We start from the raw sequence: 16,554 nt of genomic DNA, 5'->3' as shown, positions 1-16,554 counted from the left end.
TTGTTGCAATTTTTGGAAAGCGTTTATTAATGCATTAGCTGTTTTTTTTGAGTTTTGCAGAAATATTTATTATTGCTTTTTTTAGTTTAGCTATTTTTAATTTAGGAATGAGCGCACGAATAAAGGAATGAAATTTTGTTTGTTTGATTATTAAGGGATTTTTGGCACGCTTTGCTTGAGTTTTTATAACCCCAACTATACATACAATATGATGGGGGCTAATTTAGCTACAACGAGTCAGGAAAAAGATCTTGGCATCATCGTGCATAGTTCTCTGAAGATGTCCACGCAGTGTGCAGCAGCAGTCAGAAAAGCAAACAGGATGTTAGGAATCATTAAAAAGGGGATAGAGAATAAGACTGAGAATATATTATTGCCCTTATATAAATCCATGATACGCCAACATCTTGAATTCTATGTACAGATGTGGTGTCCTCACCTCAAAAAAGATATTCTAGCACTAGAAAAGGTTCAGAAAAGGGCAACTAAAAATGATTAGGGGTTTGGAGAGGGTCCCATATGAGGAAAGATTAAAGAGGCTAGGCCTCTTCAGCTTGGAAAAGAGGAGACTAAGAGGGGATTGATAGAGGTCTATAAAATCATGAGTGATGTGGAGAAAGTGGATAAGGAAAAGTTATTTACTTATTCCCATAACACAAGAACTAGGGGTCACCAAATGAAATTAATAGGTAGCAGGTTTAAAACAAATAAAAGGAAGTTCTTCTTCACGCAGCGCACAGTCAACTTGTGGAACTCCTTGCCTGAGGAGATTGTGAAGGCTGGGACTATAACAATGTTTAAAAGGAAGCTGGATAAATTCATGGTGGCTAAGTCCATAAATGGCTATTAGCCAGGAAGGGTAAAGAATGGTGTCCCTAGCCTCTGTTCATCAGAAGGTGGAGATGGATGGCAGGAGAGAGATCACTTGATCATTGCCTGTTAGATTCACCCCCTCTGGGGCACCTGGCATTGGCCACTGTCGGTAGACAGATACTGGGCTAGATGGACCTTTGGTCTGACCCAGTACGGCCGTTCTTATGTACTTATGCAGGTGGTGAAGAGCTTGTGAGAGTAGCTTTTTAGGTTGAGGATTTAACTGGAATTTAATGTATTGTTTGTTTGGATATTTGGTAGCACCTGGGCCACACCACACTGACCTTGCTAACCTCGAGGGAGAGCTTTGTAGGCACTATGGCTAGAGATAAAATACAAGCCGGGGGACTTTAAGTAGAGGGTAAGGGTATTACCCACAACTTGATGGCACCAGCCCACCCGTACATTTTACTGCTTGGAGTTCTTTATTATGCAGTTTTGACATTTTTAATGGGATACATTTAAGTGTTTTAGGGCATGGGTAGCATTTAGGATGCTTTTACAATACATAACATTAAATAAGTTAGCTGTGAAACTTGCAAGCGTTTTTATGGGTTGTAGGCATGTAGACATTTTTTTAAGGGATGGGTGAGGCAACAGAATGCCAGAGTAAATATTTATATAATATATATGTGTTTTATTTATGGGGCCTAATGGGAGAAATGAGGGAAACAACTGCTCTTGATAGCGAACGCCTGTTGATTTTGTAGTAAAGACCTTTTGTAGGAGACAAGGGGGGGTTGGGGCATTTATAGGAGGATTTGAAGGGTAAAGGGTTTTGGTTTTGACATTAAACCGAAGGGTTTGGTTACAGGCCTTAAAGGGATGGTAGCTTATTTTTTTAATTTTTTTTTAGCATTTTTAAGCAAAGGGGCAGGTTATATTTAATGTTAAGGATATTAAAAGAGGGACCCCTTTAGCCGCCCAGTAATAATGCTAAACTTCAGATTTTTTTTTATAGTTATTATACTGATATTTTTAAATGTATGCTTATTTAGTTTTTTGTATTATTTGTAAGAAGAGTACTTTGGAGAGATTTGCAGGTATAGCCCATAACTTTATTTTGTTTTTAGAACGGGTTTGGTGACACAGCCAGCAATTAGACAGGTGTTTTAATGTGGCTAGTTGCTGCAAGGACCCACTTAAAATAACAAAAAACCTAACCAAATATGTTATTTCCCTCCAAACTACTCTCATGTCTCTCCACCGTGTGTTTTTTGATGTAGTTTAAGTAGGACAGGCCGCAGAGTGGCTCGGGGCAAAGCCCTTTTTTTATTTGGTAGTTGCTATTTTTATTTTGGCGTTTTGGTGGCCCCATGCTTTTTTAGTGTTTAACTTTTAATGGCTTAGGGGTAAAAGGGACCAGGACTGGAGTTGGCTCCTGGGGGCCTTTAGGGACAAGAATAAGCAGTTTCTTTTAAAGTTAGGCGAACCTGGGGGTTTGTGGAGGAACAAACATAAGTGGTAAAATTATTTGAATAGGTGACAAGAGGACCCCCGGCTTGCCGTTATTTTTTACTATTAACAGTGTTTGTTTTTTTTATAGCCATTTGGGGCTGAGGTTGGGGCTGTCATTCATTATGGTCAGTTTGGACACTCTCTCTTCCAGTGACCAAGCTGTTTACAGAAATTACATATATTATTGGTGTGACTCCGGGTCCCCCCATGATCCGTTTTTGGTTGCCACTTGGAGGGTCCCCGCCACCGTTTTTGTTTTTTACTTTTAGCGTTTACAAGGGCTGCCAGCATTCTCACCTGTTTGGTTTTTTGAATTTTTTTTTTGGTATGATATGCACGGATGGCCACGCTTACCAGTTTTTTTAGGGAATTTTTTTTAGCGCCCTCGAGCTGCTGCAATCACTTTTTGGTGTCTGAGGCTGACTGGGAGCTAAAAATAAGCCTGACCGTGGACTGTGTGTTCGTGGCCTTGGAGTCTGTGTTAGTATAAGTACAAAATGCTTTACAAAGTCTTGTATAAAAGTCGGAAGGGTGTTTTTTTTTCCTTGCACAGTATTATGGACTTTTGACCAATTTAGAGGTTTTTTTCCTGGTTCTTTTATACCTGTTAAAATATAGTTTAGGAATTTTTTAGATTTGCCTGATGGGTTAAATTGTTTGGGTTTCATTGGGCAGGGTTGGTGAGAGTTATAAAGTTGCGGCCATTGTTGGCAGCCCCTGCAGCCTTCTGGGTCCCCCTTAGGACCTGCTCTTTCTTCTCCGTGTGTAATAGACAATTTAAAAGTTGGCCCACATCTTGCTAATCAGGATTATGGGACTGGAAAATGGCATGGAATGGTCTATGAACAATGACCGGGTCGTCCCTAAGGCAAGGCGTAGTAGTTTGCCAGTTCATAAGGTCCGCTGTAGTAAATGGGACATGAACGTAATGGTCTATGACATTCCCATCCGTTGTGGGAACTGGGATGGTCCGGAGGGGTGCCTGGATATTAACTACTCCCTCCCCATAGAGTGCCCCCTTTCTCGTATGGGACGGACTAGGGAAGGGAACGGACAGAGAAGTAGTGTATCCACTACTGGTCGTTCCACTAGTTGGTCCACTGACTTGAATTGTGGCATCTTCAATTTTTGTTGACAGGCCCTGTCTTGGTACAACTGCTGCCTCGGACTCTGTAGAGGAGGGTACCAGGTCTGCCGCAGTTGATGTTGCCACCTGGGGTGGCCGTGGTCTAGGACAATACATGGGGGTGGGTATTCTCCCAACAATCGGCTTCGTGAGGGGCAGAAGCTTTCGGGAATAGAGGGGCCTGAATCTGTACCTTTTTTAAGTGATGATGAGCCTCATTGTTTTACAAAAACCAATAGCCCATTTGCCCCGGTGCCTGGTTTTCCAATGTCAGGAGCAAAGGGGTTAAATAAGTCGGAATATCAAAAGAGCCATACTCAGGCCATGCAGTCCCCAGGGCTGGCCAATCCTGGGTGCAGAGTTGTAAAAAATGTTCCTTGACATCCCTTTTTGAACACCGGGTAGGGGCCATTTACTTAGCATATAATTCAAAGGGCTATCCTTAGAGTGTTTTCTCTGAGATCCACCCATCTGTCTTCTGACACTCAAACAGAGAATTAAACAGAGAGCAGAGGGAATTATGGTCTAATCCAGGATTTTCTACTTCTATTACATTGACCGCTACAGGGGACGGGACAGAAGGACCTCAATTCGACCTCAGAGCTTCATCGCACGCTATGGCTTCCACCCTGAGGAATTATGAAAGAGAAGCTCAGTTCCGCCCACACACCTAATGCCCAAATGTATAAAGCAGAAAAACGTTAATCGGTTAACCAGAACAGAACCAGAACCAGATAGCGTTTCCTTATCCTATTAGGACTCACCTTATCGGAATACGAACCCCAGGGGCCGCGGTGAAGTGAGGAAAAGAGGCTAAACACCCTTGTGGCGCTGCTCCTAGTTCGTTGCAGCCGTCCGGAGTCCGATGTCTGAGCTCAGAGGGTCCCATCTGGGTCACCAGAAACTGTTACCGAAATGTCGGGTCCGCCTAGCTGAGAGCCAGTGAAAGCCAGACAGGGATAAGGAAAAATTGCTTTATTCTGCAGAAGAAAGGAGAGCCTTGTACCTTGGTACAAAAAACTTTCCCGTATACAAATTTCACAAACCTTTTATACACATTTAGACAAAGACCCTTGCCATGTTAACACTTGACTGGTGGTTGCCAGACCCCGTACTTCTGCTATCTGGTCAGTGAAAACCAGTTTGAAGCCAGTTTCCTCTGCCTCAAGGCAGAGGAGCGAAGACAGTTCAAAAGTTCAGGTTACTGTGTACGTGAGGCTTCTGCTTCCCCTTAATGGTTGCCTGTTAGTTGTTAAGGGGGGTTGCCAGCAACTGTCACAACTGTGATCACCTCAGGCATCCCTATGTGGATTCCACATGTAAAGCACACTGCTTCCTCATGTGTTCAGTAGATTCACACAAATAATGCCTTCTCAGGCTGTTGCTCTGGGCTGGGAACCTGTGATTGGGGTTGCCAGGAGGCAACCATTTCTGGGGTGGTATGGGCTCAGATCAACTCTCTCCCACCTTCTTGTCTGAGACAAATTGGGGTCCCACCCTTTACGCTAGGTGTTGCCCATCCCTCAGACCTGCACTTCACAGATGGCCTCACTAGCACATATAGATCAGTTGCTGGGGATTCATCGCACACTGCAGCCCTTAGTTTATCCAGCCAGGCATCAAAGAACTTCTCTTGGCTAAATAGGTCTACCAGATTTTCATAGTTCTCTGCCTTTTTATCCCTTATCCATTTCCTTAAATAATTTTATACCATTTTATAAACTTATGCCCCGTGACTTATTTTATCATGTTTTTTTGATTTTTCTAAAGTTTAGGCAATATTCCTCTGGGATGATTTTAAACCTTTTCAGTCCAGTATCTCTGAATCAGTCATAATTCATAGCCTCCTTTGGATATTTATCAGATAGACTGGGAGGCAAGGTGGGCATTTTCTGTGTGTCAAGAATTTGGAATACTTCACATGTCCTCTCAAAAGAGGTCAGGTATTCCTCAATGCATTCCCTGTCCCAGCATCTTGGACACAATTTCTCTTAGCTGGTTGATCCCTGAGGAGGATTACTCATGGTAGGTGGGTTTTTCTTTTGTAATTTCAGCATTTTGAGCGCTTGCTCCTTCTCTTGAGGACAAGTGCAGAGTCCTGCACTTAGGATGCAAGAACCCCATGCACTGCTACAGGCTGGGGACCAACTGGCTACACAGCAGTTCTGCAGAAAAGGACCCGAGGATTACAGTGGATGAGAAGCTGGATATGAATCAACAGTGTGCCCTTGGATAAATTCAGTGCCAGTGGGGATAGAACGGTATTCAGAAGGAGGGGACCATAAGTCCTGTGTTGAGTTTCAGTTAGTGTTGCACAATAAGATGTGTTTTGAGAATCATGTGCTACTACCCATGCCGTGGATCCATATGCTTCCTAGCTGATCAGGCTGGTAGAGAAGTACTGGGTATATTGCTAATGGAGATGATCACCTCTCTTAAGGAGGAAAGACTGTCCGATGCTTTGAAGAAAGGAGTGGGATGGTGCTTTCTGTTCCAGCTCCTGATCCAGTGACAGGCTGCAACGGAAACTGCTTCTTATTTGCTTGTAATGTTTTCCATACCCTACAATAATTTCTCTTGAAATTAGTAGGCAGCAGGCTTAAAACAAACATATGGAAGTACTTCTTCACACAACACAGAGTCAACCTGTGGTATTCCTGGTATTCCTGGTCAGGGGATGTTGTGAAGGCCAAAAGTATAACTGGATTCAAAAAAGAACTAGATATGTTAATGGAGGATGAGTCCATCAATGGCTGTTAGCCAAGGTGGTCAGAGATGCATCCCCATGCTCTGGTATCTCTAAACCTCTGACTGCCAGAAGCTGGGACTGGAAGAAAGGGGATGGATAACTTGATAAATTGCCCTTTTCTATTCACTCCCTCTGAAGCATCTGACACCATCAACTGCCAGAGTCAGGCTACTGGCTAGATGGAACATTGGTCTGACCCAGTCTGGCCACTCTTTTATGTTCTTATGTTGGTGCATGAGGTCAGCTTAGGAGAGAGCAGCCATATGTTTCTAAGGGAACTACAGGCCAGTCAGCCTCACCTCAGTCCCTGGAAAAATCATGGAGAAGGTCATCAAGGAATCAATTCGGAAGCACTTAGAGGAGAGGAAAATGATCAGGAACAGTCAGCATGGATTCACTAAGGGCAAGTCATGCCTGACTTACCTAATTGCCTTCTATGAGGAGATAACTGGCTCTGTGGGAGAGGGGAAAGCAGTGGATGTGTTATTCCTTGACTTTAGCAAAGCTTTTGATACGGTCTCCCACAGTATTCTTGCTGGCAAGTTAAAGAAGTATCGGCTGGATGAATGGACTATAAGGCAGATAGAAAGCTGGCTAGATCGTCAGGCTCAACAGGTAGTGATCAATGGCTCCATGTTTAGTTGGCAGCTGGTTTCAAGTGGAGTGCCCCAAAGATCGGTCCTGAAGCCGGTTTTGTTCAATATCTTTATTAATGATCTGGAGGATGGCGTGGACTGCACCCTCAGCAAGTCTGCAGATGACACTAAACTGGGAGGGGTGGTAGATATGCTGGAGGGTAGGGATAGGATACAGAGGGACCTAGACAAATTAGAGGATTGGGCTAAAAGAAATCAAGGGACGTGATCATTCCCCTCTATTCGACATTGGTGAGGCCTCATCTGGAGTACTGTGTCCAGTTTTGGGACCAATTTGTGGAAAAATTGGAAAGAGTCCAGCGGAGGGCAACAAAAATGATTAGGGGGCTGGAGCACATGACTTATGAGGAGAGGCTGAGGGAACTGGGATTGTTTAGTCTGCAGAAGGGAAGAATGAAGGAGGATTTGATAGCTGCTTTCAACTACCTGAAAGGGGGTTCCAGAGAGAATAGATCTAGACTGTCCTCAGTGGTACCAGAACAAGGAGTAATGGTCTCAAGTTGCAGTGGGGGAGGTTTAGGTTGGATATTAGGAAAAACTATTTCACTAGGAGGGTGATGAAGCACTGGAATGGGTTACCTAGGGTTGTGGTGGAATCGCCTTCCTTAGAGGTCAGGCTTGACAAAGCCCTGGCTGGGATGATTTAGTTGGGGTTGGTCCTGCTTTGAGCAGGGGGTTGGACTAGATGACCTCCTGAGGTCCCTTCCAGCCCTGATATTTTATGATTCTATGATTCTAAGGTGTGGAGAGAGAATTCCTTGCTTTAGTCCCAGCTCTCAAACACCAGCTGAGTTGCTCTTGGAGCAGCCCGTCCTAGCTGTGAGTGGGGCCACCTGACTGATTCCTCTTGTGCTAACTGTCCTGTTGCTGCCATTGCTGGTGGAGGTCCCTTTTAAAGTGCCAAAGCCTGTGTCTGACACAGCCCCTGGGGCACTCTGATACTCACCATGCAGAGGAGTGTAACTGCCAGGTGTCCTCCCTTTCTGACTCCTGCATGGTGATCCCAGGAGTGAGACCAGCTGCTCAGGCTCTGGACATAACATGTGTCTTGCCTTTCAGAGGAAGGTGAAAGGGCACGTGCAGGTGATTCTGGAGCAGCTGCTGCGCACTGTCAATCGCAGGGTGATTGGCCTCGGCCAGGAACACGACCTAAGAGTGAGTACCACTGCTTGTTCTATGCGGTTCTGGGGGACTACGGGCATCTTGGAGTGATCCTGGCCCTTGAATGTGCCCTGGTGAGTGCAGAAGTGTGTGCTGGGTTCGGTGCTGGGGTGGTGAGAGCTCATTAAAGTCTCCTGCTATTAGTACCATTCATCTGCAGCAGCCTGGTCAGGATGAGGCTCTCGACATTACACAGAGCTCCTGGAAAATCCATCAGCCCGAGTCCAAACACGGCACATGGGGAATTCATAGTAGGAGCAGATACTGAGGCAGGGTGGAGTCCTGGGTTGACCCTCATGGGGTGCTGGCAGAAGGCTGGGCCCCCTCCCACAGTGGGAGGTTCCTTGTGTGGAGGTGGAACTGTAGAGACACCCCCGAGGTTGAAGAATGTGAGTTCTGAGAACGGGTGAAGGGAGCTGGGCTCCTTCCAGGAACAAGGATGTTTGCTGGGCCTAAATCACCATTGGAGTTCTGCATGCCAAGAATGCAGAGCAGATTAAATCTCAGGGTTCAGCGCATCAGCCAGTCATAGAGTCTCTGTCTACACAGCCAGTGGGTGCGAGCCTCCCAGCCTTGGGCGATAGACTTGGGCTACCAGGGCTCGTGCTCTAGAAATAGCTGTGTAGGCAGCACTTTTCAGAATGCTGGGTGTGTCTATCCAGTGGCTCATGCTGGAACTCAGGCTCTGAGGCCCACCCCCATTCCTAGGCTCCAGCCTGAGCTGCAGCCTCAACTGGCTATTGGCTCAGCTATTTCAGAGCACTGCTGGGAGCCGTGCTAGCCTGAGTTCGTTGACCTGGGCTGAATGAGAGCCTTGCTTCCACGAGCTGTAGAACGTACCCTGAAGCACAGCACTGCTCACCTGACGCTCCAGACGTAGGGCCCAGTTGGACTGTTTGGTGAGGAGCTACGAGGCAAGATGGCCCATGGCTCACTCGGTTAGCCAGTGTCTTGATGTGGAGCAGATCTGATGTGCCAGCAGGTGGGGGAGGGGTTCAGAATGAAGAACGAACTGCATAATTGGCTAGAGATAAATCACTCCCCCTGGGAAGGGGCCAGGGTGGGGGTTAGAAACCAGGGGAGTTAGTGCATGGCAGCTTAGCCCAATGAGGACTGCCCAGACGGCAAACCGCTGGGTCCACGCTCTGTGTCCTGTGGCAGCGAGAAGTCACTGGGGATGGCTGTAAACCTATGGTGTAGAGGAGCAAGGGCCAGGAAGCTCAGCTTGCCTCTCAGTGGAGGGGCCTGCTGGGATCTGAGAACAGTGTTGTCCTCCCATTCTTGGTTCTCCTTGACAAGTGCTGCTGGAGGAAGTGAATCTGGAGTGACGGGCATGGCAGACTGGTGCTGTGAGGCTCACCGAAGCTCTGGCTCTGGTGTGGTTTCTGTTTGGAGGCTGCTTGAGGGTCTCTCCCGCAGGTCGCCCTGCTCAGGTCTGTGCACGGTCAGGCTGCTGGCAGGACGTTTGGATAGACATCCCCAGGATTCATTTGATGCTGCTGTTACACTGATCCCTGTGAGTTGGCACCTTCATTCTCCAAGGTTCAAGGAGTGAACAAGGCTCTTCTCTTTAATGGCTTTGGTTTGATCCTGCAATGGGTTTCAAGTGTATATTTTGAGATATCTGCCTCTTCAAGGAGTCTCTCACAATTGGCAGGCTCAGACTCCCTTCACTAGAATCACTTCACTGCGGCCGCGTGGATGGGCTGGTTTCCTGGCGTGATTTGGGCAGTTTCTCAGGAGAGCTCCCATTGGCCTGCCTGACACAAAGGGTGAGGAAGCTCTTCCAGCTCCAGATCACCAACCCTGTCTCTTGCTCATCATTAAGTGGCTTTGTCTGCCGAACTGATTGCGGATTCAGTCCTAAATACTCCTCTCTGACCTTGGCGGTAATGGCCTTATGGGGTTGCTTAGCTAAGCTATTCTGTATTCAGTTCTGCCCTCAGTCACTGTGTCAGTGCTGTAAATGAGGCAGACAGGGTGTGGCCCAGCTAGTCATAGCATCTCCTTTCATACACTTCTCTCTCCAGCGCTTTTGTGGAGGGAGAGAGACTGGAGCTCTGAATCTGCCGGTCTATGACCAGGACCTTTAGAGTGTGGGGTCCAAGCGAGTGAAGGAGGCTTGGTGGGGATCAGGTGGGATTTGAGCTCACTAGCATTATGTTTTTTGTTACCCTTGCTTCTGGGTTGTGTATTTTGGCATCCCAGGGAAAAGAGGGCAGAAAGGAGCAGTAATGGAGCTACACGCATGATTTATAATAGTAGTAACGAGGAACTGGATGAGGTCATTAGAGACCAGTTTCAGTACAAAGAGAATCTAACCCTTTGACCTGATCCCAGCCATCTCCCCTTGAATCTTTTCCAAGACCTGAACCATCTGAGTTTCAGAAATGCTGTCTGGTAGCTGTCTTGGCCTGACTTATCAGCTATATGCTGCCTCTGTACTCCCTGGTTCCATCCAGAGGTGTAGGGCTGCTTCATGACTGACTGTTCCTAGGTGGCGCGCAACAGTCAGCATCTTCTCAGAGCCTGTTGTTGCAAGTCAGATTTCCAGCCCGGGTTTGGAAGCTTCTCATGAGCACAGAGCTAAACTGAACCACGGTCTTTGTCAGCGTAATTGAGCCTGTGTGTAATGGGAAGCAGATGGGGGTATGGGGGAAAGAATCCCAGGGGACAGCTCTGTGGTCACTTTCTGTCCCCTTCCCTCAGAGCCCCACCTACCCATGCCGTGAGGGAACATCGGTTTGCACTGTCCCCCAGCAGCCCCTGGCACTGTTATCTGGTACACCCCCGAGTGCCTCTGTTTCCCATGCTGGCCTGTCCAGTGACCCCAGCAACCCAGATGCACCTCTCAGAGCTCCCATCCCACCCCTTTAGGAAATGCCTGTCCTCACTCAGGTATCTGATCTGCTCATCAGGGCACAAGAAAATAATCATTTGGCTAGGAATGCCACCTCCTTGCGAAGCCTCTGTTGGCTGTAGGGGCTTGTGAAACTGCACAAGCTAAAAGCTTCACTGATTAGATGCCACAGCCAGGGACCTGCCATCCTGTCCTGGTGCCCAATACATTCCAGGTGAATGATCTGACCAGGGCGGGCTCTAACATTTTTGCCGCTCCAAGCAAATTAAAAAAGCACCGCCCCACCCCCCGAGCGTCGCATCGTGCCGCCCATGTCCCTGTCCCCCCAGTGTCGCACGCGCCACCCAAGTCCCCGCCCCCCAGTGCCGTGTCACACCACCCAAGTCCCCGCCCCCCCAGCACCGCGTTGTGCCGCCCAAGTCTCCGCCCCCAAGTGCCGTGCTGCCCAAATCCCCGCCCCCCCGAGCGTTGTGCCGCCCAAGTCCGCCCCCCCCAACTCCGCCTAGCCAAACCAAAAAAAACAAAACCAAATCCCGAGCGCCGCCCCGTCCCAAGGTGCCACCCCAAGCACATGCTTGGTAGGCTGGTGCCTGGAGCTGGCTCTGGATCTGACACAAGGCCCACAAGCACCCTGAACATAGGCACCCATGGGACCCTGTCTGCAGCGGCATGAGGGGGAGGGGAATGCAAGGTACATAGATCTTCTCAGCTGTGACCCAGTCATCTGCTTCTAAGGAGAGACTGATCATGGATGCTCACAAAACCTGCAGGCCAAAGGAAGCTCTTGCTTTCCGGAGTGCTGGGACCTATGAACCATGCACCTGGAATTTCCAGGCTACTTAACCCCACACCAGAGACCTAAGCTTCCCCTCCTCCCTGCCACACAGGGGGAGAAGGGCAAGAATGGTTCCACCCAAAATAAACGGGGTTCCTGGTGGGTTAAGGCCATTTGTATGTCATAGTTCAGGGCAGATTAGGAGTGAGTCAATGAATCATAGAATATCAGGGTTAGAAGGGATCTCAGGAGGTTTCTAGTCCAACCCCCTGCTCAAAGCAGGACCAATCCCCAGATCCCTAAATGGTCCCCTCAAGGATTGAGCTCACAATACTGGGTTTAGCAGGCCAATGCTCAAAGCACTGAGTTATCCCTCCCCCTGCAATGGTTAAGGACAGAAGGCTCAGGGTGGGTTACTGTTATGTCAGTTCCAGCAGACGCAAGGTTCAGATTGGGGAAAGATACTATGACAGCATGCAAATTCTCTGCTGAGCTCCTTAGTTTCAGATGGGAGTAGCCTGGAGCTTGCATGGATCCCAGTCTCTTCCTGGCTGGGTTTGTGATCCTTCCCTCGCAGCAGTTGTCCAGGCTTGGGGTTGCTGTGAATAGTGCATTGGCCATAGCAAGTCTCAGGCTATGGCTACACTTGACATTTCAAAGCGCTGCCGAAGTGTGAGTGTGGTCGGAGCGCCAGCACGTAAACCACATCCCTTATGGGTGTAGCTTGCAGCGCTAGGAGCCGCGCTCCCAGCACTGCGGCACTAATTACACTGAGGCTTTACAGCGCTGTATCTTGCAGCGCTCAGGGGGTGTTTTTCCACACCCCTGAGCGCAAAAGTTGCAGCGCTGTAAAGCACCAGACACCTGAAATGCTGAGACTTCCAATGTTCTTCAGTGAGATAAATTCTGTCATTGCTGCTGGGGCAAAGTGTCCCCCTACAAGGGACCAGCAGCTGCCATTGACTTCAATGGGTATTGAATTCTGAGGCCTTCTTGGGGCCCAGCCTCCCTTCCATCCCCTATTATCATGTACAGACAGTATCATTCAGAGGCCTTTGTGCTGCTTTCAGCTGCATGGGGTCTCTGTGGAGCCCTCTCCTTTCCCCCTCTCCTGGCCTTTGTGCGGCTCAGGCTTAGTTTTTCTGAGCAGGGCAACATCTTGCTGACGCTGTGTGGAGCATTAGGGAGTGTTTTCTGTGCCGTGCTCAGCATGCTGACACTACCCACTGGCTGCTTCCAGCCCTTTGATCTGGGACCCTCATTAAACTGACATTGAATTTCTCCTCTTGTGGGCAGCCTTGAAAAAGCTGGAATATTTGAGCTGCTAATTTCTTTCTTGTAATTAGTCAGTGAATCCTGCAGCCAGGGAGCCTCAGCTTCCTTCCCTGTGAGCCAGCTGCATGTGGGAGGGAGAGTATAATTTCTAGGTTGACTTCCCCTCTCCATCTGGACTCAATATCACAGTGCTTTTGATTAGAGATAGCAGGTCACAAGTGATAAAAACTGGTGGTGTGAAATGAGTTGGGCTGGTCTCAGCTATGTCCACAGCAGGCAGGTGCGCATATCACCACTGGTGCTATCTGCTCTTTCATTAACAGGCTCTGCAGAATTTTGAGGAATAGACTTAAAAGTGAATGAATAAGTTTGATTTCGGAACCAGGCCAGAACCCAGGGCTCACTCACTGGCACTTGCCTATGTCCCTGCTCCCTCCAGTTTCTAGTGTCTGCCTTTCTCCTGCATCCCCCTGCTGGCTGCCTGATCCAGGAAACTCAAAGGTCAGGTTCCTCTGGGCGTAATCTGTCTCCGTTGCGTATCAAGATCTTTCTGATGCTCACATAGCATGGCGAAAGTTTCACGCTGTGCTGCAGCTCTCTGACTAATCCCTGCAACACGTGATTTCAGAAATCAAGGCTATAAGAAGGTGCTACTCAACCCAGAATGCAGAGGACTTAGTTACCCTATCACCTGGACAACAAGCCAAACTGGGGAGGGACAGCTGATGGCCATTGGAGTGAAGGGGAATGGTGCTATGCTGAGGAGAACTTGTAACACAGGCCCCCAACTTTTCTGTGTGTAAAAGACAATTGCAGGGTCTCTCATTAGGCTGCTGAATCAGCCAGACTCTGAGCCTGGAAGTGACAAACCTCCAGGTACTTTTAATGACACTGAAGTGATTGAAAGGCAGCTGCTGACTGTTCTGTCGGGAGCCATGCTGTAGAAATGCGCTTTTCATTACACAGGGAAAGGGGAGCTACAGAGGTTGGAAATGCTAGGGGTGCCTGCCCTTGGAGATCAGAGATGGAGGCAGGGGTGTTAAGCAGCCATTCAGCTGCACTAAAGGGAGCCCTAGTGTAGACAAAACTCCAGCAGCTTTCAGCATGTTTACCATGATGGCAGTGACACCCTGGGTGCATGGAGAGAGTGTTATCTCCATGCCTTCTTTGTTAATTACACCCCCAAATATTCCAAACAGGAGCCAATCAGTGCCTTTTTAAGAACAAAAACTTGCTGGCAAGGGCCTGTGTAGCAAAAATAGCGTCTCCCTAGAATTTATTGATTTCTCATTAAGTACAGTGGTGCTCCCCCTCCCGCCCATTATTTACACAGGGGCCTTAGTATGTTAAACAGGGGAGAGGTCAGAATACAAAAGCTGGTGCTACCCAAACCCTAGCCTCAGAGAGAGGGAGAGCAAGGAACAGAGTGCTTGGTGTGTCAGCAATGGAACGTCTCTTTGGCGGTGGGGACCTCACGCATGTCCTCTTGCCTCGGTGATGGGCCTGTGCATCCGCCTCAGGCAGCATCATGTGTCAAAGGAACCAGAAACATTTGCGCCTGGATTTTTTGGAGTCCAGTTTTGCAGGCAGCTTCGGCATCGGGGACAGCTCTTGCCGAGTTGGTGTAGTGGCCTCGGCTGTCGTGGGGGAGCTTTGCCGTGACTCACTCTCAATGCTGCTCAGCACCCACTGGAAGCGGCCTTCCTGCTGCCGAAAATCATGTTCCACGCTGTAGGAGACACAGAACAAAGAAGAAAATGTTAAGAAACATTTCATATAATAACAATAATAATTCAAGTACAATCAGTGGTGGAGTCTGCTTTCCATAAGCTACCCCTGCCCTGCCCTGCCAGGATCCACCTTGCCAGGGCAGTTTAGTGTCCATGCCCCTTCAGGCCTCAGTCTCAGCTGAGACCGTTAACAAAAACAAACTGGGCTGGGGGCTTTTATGATGTGGACACCTGTACTGGCCTGAGACATCAACACACTTCCCACCAGCCGCTGAGCTGATGTCAGACGGGAATGATTTCAACTCCATGGAGCGCTACTGAGCTTACATGAGAGTACGAATGAGCAGTCTGTCTTCAAGGCCCTTCATGTACATTAACTAATTAAGTCATTTATAGAACAACTTTTCTCCCACTGGGTCCCAAAGGATCACTCACCCACCACCCTGGCATTAGCCACAGCAGTGTGCACCAGGGCTAGAAAGCAACTCTAGCCTTTGAGGGGATGCACATTTACAACAGACCGTTATTCAATATGAATGTGTGATCAGGGTCCCTTCAACCACTGCTCCACCCCAGCAAGCCCTTGCCCACCAGCAAAGGCTTACCTGGGCCACGCACTGTCCAAAGGGAAAGCACATTCCAGAGCAGAAGGTTCCCCAATGAGAACTCCCAGCCCCAAGATCGTCCCAATATGATGGCTGGTAGCAGAAATGGCCCAGCTGCTATCAGCTCAAGGGCAAGCCCTGCTGCAGAAGTCACTGCCCCATCTAGGTGCACCAAAACCTGGACCTCAGATCTCTGGGACCTTTGGTGGGGCCTGTGACAGGGTGTACTGGGCCTTTTGAGACCCCCTGCTGGAGACCTCACCCTGCCCCAGAAAAGGAGCAGTGAAGGTGGGTCCTCCAGGCCTGCCTAGAGAGGCTGCAGGGAAGCAGCCAATCAGAGCCTACCAGCTCAGTTAAAAGGAGCTGCAGGGCCAGAGCAGATCAGTTCCTGGTGGGGACCAGAGGAGGGAGGGAGGCAGGCAGGCAGGCAGGCAGGCAGGCAGGCAGGCAGGCAGGCAGGCAGGCAGGCAGGCAGGCAGGCAGGCAGGCAGGCAGGCAGGCAGGCAGGCAGGCAGGCAGGCAGGCAGGCAGGCAGGCAGGCAGGCAGGCAGGCAGGCAGGCAGGCAGGCAGCTTCTTGCTGGAGCTCAAGAGAGAACCAGATGATGGGTTCTGGTAGCATTGCCATTTGATGAGGAAGAAGAGGAGTTGAGAACTTCAGCCCTGAGGTCAGGGTGAAGAGGAAGGGACTACATGGGAAGTGGCCCAGGGAAGAAGAGCAGCAACCATTAAAGGAAGCAGCATGCAGCTGCTATTTGTAGAGTTCCTGGGTCGGGACCAAAGTAGTGGGTGGGCCCGGGTCTCCCCCACTGGCCACTTGCAGAGTGGCCAAAGCCCCAAGAAGGGAACAAGTTTTGGGCTAAAATTTAATGGGCTCAGGGAGGGATTGAAGACCCTCAGAGGGTCCACCATTTGTTGGACTTTGTTACCCCAGGAGAGCATTGAACTTGAAGGAGTGACCTGGCTGGGGACCTGGGGCAATAAGAACCATTTAAGACGAAGAGTCTCCAGGGAGAAAGCCCTGCAGGCACTGCTCTACACCATGGCAGGCACAGAGTCAAAGATAGCTCAGAAGAGGCCAAGAACCGAGCCTAGAGGCAGCGCTGCAGATGCCAAGGGCACAGTGATAGGTTCTGTGGGACCTTTTACGCTGGAAGGGTTTGTTCATCCATTTTAGATAGTGTGACGCAGCTGGAGGGCAACCATTGAAGGGCCATCTGACAAGGTTAACCTCCAACAGGGGATGCTGGAAGCAGAGAGAGAGTGAGTGCAGGTTCACACCCAACCA

The 16,554-nt window shown here is 49.0% G+C and overlaps 2 protein-coding genes across 3 annotated transcripts in view; one reads left to right on the top strand and one right to left on the bottom strand.

The window, feature by feature from the left end:
- LOC115643196 (dedicator of cytokinesis protein 2-like) overlaps nt 1–16,554 on the top strand; it is a 243,020-nt gene that overhangs the window by 51,748 nt on the left and 174,718 nt on the right. For both annotated transcript variants that reach the window (XM_030547063.1, XM_030547062.1), the window contains exon 6: nt 7,922–8,017. In XM_030547063.1, coding sequence (XP_030402923.1) covers nt 7,922–8,017 — 96 coding nt within the window. The remainder of the gene's footprint in view (nt 1–7,921; nt 8,018–16,554) is intronic.
- Nucleotides 13,950–16,554, bottom strand: part of LOC115643199 (INSYN2B protein-like) — a 42,952-nt gene continuing 40,347 nt past the window's right edge. Inside the window, exon 4 of the mRNA XM_030547068.1 lies at nt 13,950–14,662. Within this exon, the coding sequence (XP_030402928.1) occupies nt 14,467–14,662 (196 nt within the window). The 3' untranslated portion in view covers nt 13,950–14,466. The remainder of the gene's footprint in view (nt 14,663–16,554) is intronic.

Source organism: Gopherus evgoodei, unplaced genomic scaffold (genome assembly GCF_007399415.2).
Source record: "Gopherus evgoodei ecotype Sinaloan lineage unplaced genomic scaffold, rGopEvg1_v1.p scaffold_52_arrow_ctg1, whole genome shotgun sequence".
Taxonomy (NCBI): Eukaryota; Metazoa; Chordata; order Testudines; family Testudinidae; genus Gopherus; species Gopherus evgoodei.
Note: the sequence above shows the minus strand (reverse complement) of the source record. Positions and strands in the feature narration are given on the sequence as shown.